This window comes from Lactuca virosa, chromosome 9 (assembly GCF_052849685.1).
Source record: "Lactuca virosa cultivar CGN04683 chromosome 9, Lactuca_virosa_CGN04683_v6, whole genome shotgun sequence".
Taxonomy (NCBI): Eukaryota; Viridiplantae; Streptophyta; class Magnoliopsida; order Asterales; family Asteraceae; genus Lactuca; species Lactuca virosa.
In genome coordinates, this window is record NC_136434.1 from 72,748,694 (window position 1) to 72,759,115 (window position 10,422).

General features: G+C 35.0%; 1 protein-coding gene across 1 annotated transcript; it reads right to left on the reverse strand.

Moving 5' to 3' along the window:
- Positions 1-3,286: 3,286 nt before the first annotated feature.
- LOC145139383 (uncharacterized) lies at positions 3,287-7,323 on the reverse strand. The gene is made up of 5 exons (XM_079073224.1): positions 7,154-7,323; positions 4,709-4,892; positions 3,910-4,116; positions 3,580-3,774; positions 3,287-3,491 (listed from the first exon to the last, which is right to left on the reverse strand). Exons 1-5 carry the CDS (start codon positions 7,321-7,323, stop codon positions 3,336-3,338), a joined length of 912 nt encoding a protein of 303 aa, XP_078929350.1. The 3' UTR covers positions 3,287-3,335.
- Between the last annotated feature and the right edge of the window lie 3,099 nt (positions 7,324-10,422).

The following is a 10,422-nucleotide window of genomic DNA, read 5'->3' on the forward strand; positions in this document are numbered from 1 at the left end:
TATGAAGGAAATGGTGAGAAAATGAGTAACATTCGACAGCTATATATAGCCATTTAACTGAAGCGCACCACACAAGGGCCAGGGCGAGTCGCGCCTAGTAGCCTTGTTGGCTCCTCCAGCTTCATGTCACGTGTCGCTGCCTAATTGCCCCGCGTCCCTTGCTTCCAGAACATGCTACATGGAAAATTTTTGTGGAGCCACGTGTCGCAACCATGTGATGCCATGTCACCTTGACCTTTGGAGGAGGGGAGAGGTCGACTTGCCACGTGGCGCTCTCTGGCGCTGCCACATCATCACCGTGTGCCAGGCGTCGTGCCCGTGTAAATTTCCAGATTTTCAAAATCGTATAATTTCTTTATACAAACTCCGTTTTCGACGTTCTTTATATCACCAAAAATATATTGACAAGATTTACAACTTTCATTTAGACTCCATCTGCTAATTCTGACTTTATTTTTAAAGCTATATTTTAAACTGGTTTAAACTGTTAAGTCTGTTTAAAAATTCATAACTTTTTCATATGATATCCGTTCTCGACTGTCTTTATATCAACGAAATAATATGGACGGGATCTTGAACTCTCATTTAGATTGTTTTTTCCTAACAATCAACCGATCTCCACTTTGGTTTCTGAGCCGTATACTGTTGCGTTGAAACTTCGAAAAATCATAACTTCCTGTTACGAAGTCAGATTTGGACGTTCTCTATATGCATGCTCTCGTTTTAACGGTCACTACGACTTTCATTTAGATGACTAAGGTTAAACATTAATTTATCAAAAATTTAATTTTTACGATACGCAGAGTCATGTCGGTTTAATCGCGAAATTCAAAGAAGCATAACTTCTTCATATGAAGTCAGATTTAGCCTTCTTTAGATGCACAAAATCCTTGTCACATATACTATAACTTTTGTTAAGATTATTTGTGCTAAATAATCTTCTATCAAAAAGTCATCTTTAACGCTTATTATCTTTAAATTGAGTAGCCCGAATCTACGGGCGTTACAAAGAACAACAAATTAATGAAGAGAAATGTTGAATTGAAAAACTAACCAACTGGAATTGATGAGATCTCACCAATTTGGGGCAAAAACTTTACAAGGTCTAGATACATGAAATGCGTAAGGGTGATGAATCTGATTGTTCGTTTCATCACCTTTTGTTTTCGTCAGAACCACTCTCTGATTTGCTATTGTTATTGGTTGCAAAATCAACTCTGGATAATTTGTCAACACTAAATTTAGAAATCAAAATAGAGAGAGGTGAAGATAGATGGGGTGTAGAATAGGGCTCATCGTCCGATTCTCTGTAATGGTTGGAGAAATAGGTATATATAGGGTTCTGGAAATTTGAAGTGACAGATCTTGTAAGCATTATACTGATAGAATAAAGGGAAACCCTAAATCGATTTCAAGGTTTTTTGAGATGCGAAAGAACTGAAACAAATCTTGAAAAGTAGGGTTTCTTTGAAGTGATAAATGGATTATTTCGTAATATGGTCGATCGATTTCAGTACCAGATGAGCTTGGTTCCGATCGATCAATTTTAGTTCCACATGAGATTTGAAGTCGAAAATTAGAAAGAGGGTTTTTTATTTGGTTGATCGAGAATCCATCTTTCTAATAGTTCTAGCTTACGTCGATTTGTGATGAGAAGGTTATGGACAAATGGTTTTAGTGAAAAAAGTTATAAAGCGACGGGTACACTTGACACACTAATTTGATAGGTGCCTTCCGTGTGTGTGTGTGTGTGTGTTTTGAAACTAATTTTAGGACACTCAAAAATTCGTGTCCTAAACCCTTAAAATTTTGGTAGAGCTGATGTTATTTTTAGGGCACATAGTTTTGCATATCATAACACCAGTACGTGTCATGGTTCGCATGTCATCAAAGGTCTGTTTTCTACTAGTGAACTCAATGACAGGCTAATCCGAAACCGTACCGAGACTCCAAAAACCTACAAAACACCTTATGAAAAAAAAGTACTAAATACGATTCAAGATAAAGAAGTGATAGAATATGCAATGCAATAACAATAAAAATGCTAAAATAAACTACATAAAAGAAGTAAATAAAACAAACTATCAGCGCTGCCCTCGGACCTCGATGTTTTTGAGTCCTCTTTAGTTATCTGAGTTTGCACCTCGCACCTTTTATCTGCTAGATATATGGTGTTTCGATTGCTCAGATTCACTAAGAGTCGCGTTGTATTTTCAGATTGAAATACTTCGATGGTACAATCGGAATTCAACTGAAAATTAGTGATTTCTAGGACAAAGAATGAAGAAAAATATGATCTTCTTGTCTACGAGATTCGAATGACTAAAACCGGGATATAACTACCGTCTAAAAACTAATGAAAAACTATTGTATAGCAGTTTCATAACCATCATGTAACTGACATAAAAATGAGTCTACATATAGGGTCAAAAAACCGGTTTTGAAACACACAAAACCGCCAAGGGTTGCCACCCTTTGGACCCCGCTACCAGGGGTGTTGCCCCTTGACCCCCGTGGTTCAGGGGCTTCACCCCTAAATATCAGTTTATTTTAAATCATAATAAACTTAAACAAGTGTGCATTCTACACCACCCTTACTTGTTCAATATTTATTAAGATTACATCGGTCAACAAGTTAATCTTATTACACTTAAATAATATTGGTGATACAAATCACCAACACCGTCTCCGAATATAATCAAACGAAAATTATCATGTCTCGAATAGAATTCAAACTACATACAGATGTATCGATGACACTAAAATCGCCAACATTAAAAATCTCATGTAGTATCTCTGAGTGATTAAATTTGGTCATAGTTTTAGCGAGATGTTCATTTCTTGGTTTTGTTAGCTCGTTTGTAATCATAGCTTTATTTATCCGATTAATAAAATCTCATCCTCCTCTTTTGTGGACGTGTACACCATCACATTAATGGTGGAACCATGATAAATTATTGTATATTTTAGTTTGGTTGATTTTATTTGGTATTTTGTTTGACAAATTGGATTTAGTTTTTCTCTATTCCGTTTCATTATTTGTTATTCATCCGGATGTGAATGTTTGAGTTACACTAGATTCCAACAATGACAAAAGGCACCATATTTCCAAACATAATAGCCCATACCAATATACCATAACGTATTGCGTTTGTATATTCACTTAAGAACATCAACAATAGTATCTTACAAGCATTTATTCCAATTTTTTTGAATCCATGATCACATATGGGATGAACATGTATCTAATTGCCTTTTATATATATCATATATATATATATATATATAGAGAGAGAAAGAATGTATTTTAAATATTTTGTAACGTATATTTAGTCTTAGAAGACAATATCTTTCGTTTTAACTTGTGGAGTAACATAATAATCGACTGTTTTCTCCCACCAAAATCCTCTTTCAATGTAGGTCTCATGAAAACTTGCTTCTTCGGTATCTTTGATACTTAGTGCAATCATGCTTCTCGTCCCATAACGACCCTGATGATCAAAAAATCGAATTTAATTAACTGAGTCAAGAACTTTATTATGACCTTTAAGTTTTAATTAGAAAACATGTAATACATACCAACGGGGTGTCTACTTCAACAAATATTGAGCTTAGATTATGCTCCCAATCAATGGAACAAATATTAGGAAGTTGACTCTTTTCGGCTTTCATGGTGTCTCTCATTAGTTTGTCCATCATATCCTTCATGGGTATATCTTCGTCTTTATCATATGCGCTAAGCAACTTTTTAAAATTAAATTTCAAACGTTGAGCCTGAGAGAATATCATAATGATTCAAATTAAACTCATTTTTTAAATAAATGAGTTAGAATTTTCCTATCTAGCTTTTTATGTTCATGGATTCGCATAAAATTAAAATAGAGTGCATGCTAATTAAGAATTTGAGACCTTTGGCCAAGAGGAGTCGAGCTTGGCATTGGAGAGGACATGGATGCCTGGTTGAACCTGTTGAACAGTTGGAGGTTCACTTTTTGGTCTATTTGATATATAAAACATCGTGTTTGAAGAAAGGTCAAGGGTTATGAGGTTGAACCCATTGTACTCATGAACCTCCTTCACCAATTCCTTTGCAAATTCCTCTGGACTCTTATTGCTCTACAAGTAAAGTTCATCACATATGAGATTTGACAAATTATATATTCGTAGAAAATACTTTATCCTCTTTAAGTTTTATGTTAGGAAACGTGCATTTAAGATTAATGTTTAAAACATATATATGTAAATTTAAAATCATATAAGACTTACGATTACCTAAGTGGAATTTGGTAGCTGGTTCCTTATTTAGGTTGTGTTTGGCGCGTCACAGATAGCTAATAAACTAACTTATTTTTCGAGACTTGTTATAGTTGTTATGTTTGACAAACAAAAAAGGATTATAAGCTAGCTTTTTAAAAAAGCTACTTACACTAAGCTTTTTAGGATTTTTTTTTATAATTTACAAATAGACCCCTTAATTAATTATAGAAACACATTTTTTAAAATTTCGTTTTAGGTCATTTTATCTATTTCAGCTAGTTTTATAAAACGTTATTTTTTATCAATTAGTTTTCAGCTACCAGTTAACTTTTTACTTAATAGTTAGCTTTTTAGTTATCCGCTAATTTTTCAGCTAACAACTAACTTTTCACCTAATATGCCAAACATAGCTTTAATATACGTTTTCTTATTCGAGTATAGGAAAACAAACCTCCAAGAAACGAAGTGGAAGGTCTCCTCTAGTTTTGGCTTCCGGGCGAGTGTGAAGCTCCAAGACGTTAGTAAGGAATGACACTCTTCCTCCCCTCGTACAAGCCAACCATGTTCCTCCGGCAACCTCATCTCTACCACCCAATATCTCTCCACCCTCCCACCACTCAACCGCCTTTGTTGGACTTTCATCAGTAATAACGACAATAAAATAAGATACTAATTAATGCACATATAAACAGAAAGTACGAGCTTACAACAACTTTTTGTTAGTAGCCACATGAATTGTAAGTGATCTAATTGTATATTATAAAAAAATTGGTTTTAAGATTTTAATTTATTACATAAAATGTAGGGAAATTAAGTAATCTTAACCATTATTTAATATGTATTTGAAGAAAATAACAAAAAAAATACCAAAAATAACCATTTGGTCCGGAATAGGCATTTCGGACAAAAAAAATATATTTTTTTTTGACAAAAAAGTAAATTTCAGACTAAATTCCGGACCAATAATAATGATACTATTAAATATGCATAAATAACTAGGTAAATAATAATGATACTATTAAATATGCATAAATAACTAGGTAAATATGCAGTTAACAATTATCCATAAGTCAATTGAAATTGGAAACAGGGCCTAACAAAGCGATAAAGAAAGAATAGCATACGATTCTATGTTTATGAATCACTATATCCCAAATATCTTTGAGTCACTATATCCGAAATATCTTTGAGTTTATCACACCAAAATCAACAAAATCCCCAAATTAGAATCAAACCCTAACAAAGTTCGAAGATTTCCAATGGTACTTATCCGATACTTCAATTTTGAATCAAGTCTGATTTCAATAACAGTAGCATATCAATTTCTACAAAACACAGGGAAACAAAAACAAATTGAAGAATGTGACATCCCCATTTTTACGGTCCGAAGAGACCGATTTGTTTATGCTTATTAAATCAGAGTATTCTTTTAAAAAGATTAATTATGTGGAAGTTTTCCTACAAACATGATAATATTATTATCAAATCATTTTCGAAGAAGAGTGTTTTATTTATAAAACTCAGGATGTCATCGTTAATACATAAACATAAGCATAATTGAAGACTTACTACGTTTCATTACACTAACGGTCTACACATCCTTGAGTCTCCCAGTAGATACATACATCATTATCCATATATAATTACCCGTGATGCAAATAAACTGAGTGGTCGGGTTGGGAAACCTGGTGAGTACATAGGATTTGCAACCCACAATATTATAATCTTTAATTATATATTCTTTAGCATTCAAATAACCTGTTACCCCACTCTCGTTATTCTCACGTACTAATCCTAATATGATGATTTCGGGGGGGATATTTCTTAAAGGACCTTTATCAGCAGACACCAACAACTCCTAGATGATTAGGAACGACAATATGATAATACTTTGGGTAAAAATGGCAACACGACAGTATACTATTACTTTGGATAGTCACGGCAGGCACGACAATATAACAATACTTTGGTTTAGCATGGCAGTACAATAGTACTTTGGTTTAGCATGACAGTACATTAGTAATTTGGATACACGCGACATACATGACTTATTATTTTGCACAATTCTCACTAACCAATCACAACTACTATCTCACACGACTCTAGTACTACCTCCCGTTTATTATTTCACACAACCCATTACTACCCAATCGTATTATTAAGTATGATAAAGTATAGATAGTTTAACCAAGTAATAAATATATCATGTTGCACGTACTTATTAAACATATAAAGACAACATACATAGCATTTAAGCAATTAGAATACTTGTATCTATGTGTAAGTTTGAAAGTAACTATACACTCACCTCATAAAAGTGACTGGTGATTTTGGCAGCGCTTCGCTTCGTACTTTGAAAAGACCTAGACACATAAAGTGCTAAGCATTAGTCTAGTTTTGTAATCATGGTGATTATAATAAATATAGTCTAGATTCCTCACTTATCCTAATGTCTACATCAAGATCTATCAAGTAAGGATCAACCAGACTAAAAAGTTGGGAGGCAGGATCATTTCAGCAAAGTAGCTTTTTTGAATTCCAACAACCAAGCCAACGTGACCATTCTAGACACCTCTACCGTAATAAGATCAATAAGTATAATGAATTCAAATTATTGATAAATCTTATTTATAGGTTCATAATAACGACTTATGACTATAAACATAAGTTACATTGAAAACAAAAGAGTGTACCTTAACTTACAGAGCTTTTAAGCGAAAACGCACATACAAAATCTGACCGAATACTCCTTCAAGTCGGGCTCCGAGAATTCTTTAGACTCTACTAAAATATTCCTAAAGGTTGAGAGAAAAACCTACTTAAAAGTTTAGAGAGATTAGAGAGAGATATGAAGGATATGGTGAGAAAATGAGAAACATTCGACAACTATATATACCCGTTCAGCTGAAGTGCGCCGCGTAAGGGCCACGACACGCCGCTCCTAGTAGCCTTGTTGGCTCCTCCAGCTTCATGCCACGTCATCAGTGCGCGCCGAACGCCGCGCATGTGCAAATTTCCAGATTTTCGAAATGACGTAACTTCTTTATACAAGCTCCATTCCGACATTCTTTATATCCCCAAAAAGTTATCGACATGATATACGAATCTCATTTAGACTCCATCTGCTAATTTTGACTTTATTTTTAAAGCTATATTTTAAACAGGTTTAGACTGTTAAAGTCTGTTTAAAAATTCATAACTTTCTCATACGATATGCGTTCTTGTCTGTCTTTATATCAACGAAATCATATGGACGAGCTCTTCAACTCTTGTTTAGATTGTTTTTCCTAACAATCAACTGATCTCTACTTTGGTTTTTGAGATGTGTAATGTTGTGCTGAAACTTCGAAAAATCATAACTTCCTCTTACGAAGTCATATTTTGACGTTCTCTATATGCATGCTCTCGGTTTAACGAATACTACGACTTTTGTTTAGATGACTAAGGCTAAAAAGTAATTTATCAAAAATTTACTTTTTACGATACATAGAGTCGTGCTGGTTTAATCACAAAACTTCGAAGAAGCATAACTTCTTCATACGAATAGGATTTTAGCCTTCTTTATATGTACAAAATCATTATCACATATAATATAACTTTTGTTAAAATTATTTGTGCTAAATAATCTTCTATCAAAAAGTCATTTTTAAAGCTTATTATCTCTAAATTGAGTAGCCCGAATCTGCGGGTGTTACAATTTTCTCCCCTTAGAATGATTACGTCCCGGAATTATCAACAAAACGGGGCTTGTATAATGACTCCTCACGTTACCTTTCTCTCTTAGGTAATAACCGTAATTCTTATGTCTTTTCAATCGAGTTTCTAACCTTTAGACTTATTGGCCGTTGATGGTGTTGTACTTGCTTTTGCTCTTCCTTTGAAATTCGATCTTCATTGAAGACTCCTGCTCTTTCCAGAATAGACTTAAAATAAATTAAGGCCCTTAATTCTACTACCTTAACAAACCAATGGGTTATGTTCTAATGACCTCTCATCGTATGATGCAACGGTTAGACTCAGGTCTCTTTGATTCAAACTCTATCATGAAAGATACATTCCTTCATGTTCTAATGTGATATAGTCACATTTTGTCATGTAGCACTTCTAGCTACACGCTGCTTACTAACTGCTTCAATTATCCTTTCCTTCAATCTAAAGTCGGACACTACGTCGAACTTACTTTATAGATTAGTCAGACTTGATTCGATACGACCACTAGGGTCGGAATAATACTTATCTTCAAAGTCATTATCAGAGCGAAGGTAATGATGGAAATGAACAAATTAGCTCAACTACTTAGATACTTTAGTAACTTGGCGACTTTCCCTGATCCAAGTGTGAGTCCTGTGCTTCTGGTAGTATAGGCTTCTACTACCTTTCACACCTACTCATACTCGTCCCAAGTGTTGTCTCGTAGTCCCTAAGTCACCATACAAGAAGATCATACAACAAGTTAACACATTTAGTCATGTAACATAATTAGGGATTATATTACTTATTGAAAACGATTACAAGATTTATCAATACTATATTCCTATTACAGCAGGCCACAAACCCTGATACTACTCGCTTATCTCCTTCCCTCAAGTACTCCAGACAAGCAGCTCCAAATTCTCGCCCTCTTGTTTCCTCATCAAGCCCATCTTTTTTCCTCATCAAGCCATATAAAATATGCCCTTCTTCCTTATACTCAAAACACATCCTTTCGTTGTAGCGGCACTCTTCAGAATAGTGACCAGGTCTTCCACACTTGTAGCAGGCCACTTCTCTTTTGCATTGCCCATCATGCTTCTTCTTGCATTTATTGCACCACTCTGCTTCATTTTACCCTATACTTATTGTCGTTGGGTTCATACCTTGAGATTTATCTTTTCTTATTGAACTTTTAGTGTCCTTAACCTCTCCTTTTCTCGTTAACCTCAATCTTGTTGGCAATTCGCTGCTTGATCATATCTTCCATAAACTTTGTTGCCCAAACGGTTACTTCAAAGGTAGGTTCCAGCTTAACTGGCACAATGTACTCCCATGGTAGCCCCTTCGCGTACCTATCAATTCCTATCTAGTTCGTCCGGGACAATGTGCATACCGAACTCCATCTTATCGGTGAAGGCATTAATGTACTCTTCCACAGTCGAACTCCCATTCTTCAAATTCAGGAATTGGTTCTCCAGCTCCAGTATGTTCCGAGCAGAATAATACTTTCGTTTGAAATGCACCAGGAACTCTGTCCATGTCACTTCCAATGGCTTGTTTGGGCTTAATATCTTTCCCAATGTGTTCCACCAACGAACAGTTGATCCCTTAAATTGTCTTACCACGTAGGTGGTTTGAAACTTTCATGTGCAACCGCAGATGATGAATGTTTGATCCATCTCCGAAATCCAGTCCATAATTCCCATCGGGTCTTCTTTTTCGGTAAAGGATGAGGGTTTGCAAGTTATAAGGTCCTTATACTTGCATCCGTTCTTATCAACCCCTTCATCCGGGTCATTCCTCCTAATTACTTGTGGCTCAACTTGACTCATGATTCTGCTATAGTTTCCTTCCTCTGACTGACCTTCATTCGGTTAGGGCTATACAACAGACATAGAGGGTTCTCTTCTGTTCACTTGGATGAACTGTCTCATTTCATACATGGCTCTAATCATTTCCATTGTAATAGGTTTAACTACCGACATTGCTTCAGGTGCACACTCGATCACATGGGGCTTAGGATGATGGTTTTTGTTATCGATTCCTAATCCACTACATGTCCTCACCATGACACTATGTATACCAAAGTAGTCGTTCGATACGAGAAATTTAAGATAGAGAAGGCTTAGACGCGTAATTCTCCTTATCACTCCGATAAGTTATATGCCAGTTCTAACACTGTAATTAAACGTTTAGAAACCTGAACACATAAAATTTCCTAATTCTAGGTCGACAACAGACCTTCGATCTAATCATATAATAGCATTTGAAATAGTCAAACTAAGGTATGCTATAATTCAAACCATTTAGCACATAAAACCAGATTAGGCATCTTATACAATAATGAGTTAGTGCTTGTGTTAATTCAAGTGTATTATCTAAATTATAATGGACACACATCTCACGATCATTACTTAGAATTCTATGTTTAAGTCTATAAATCCTACAAATTCCTAGTTCACTTAAACTAAT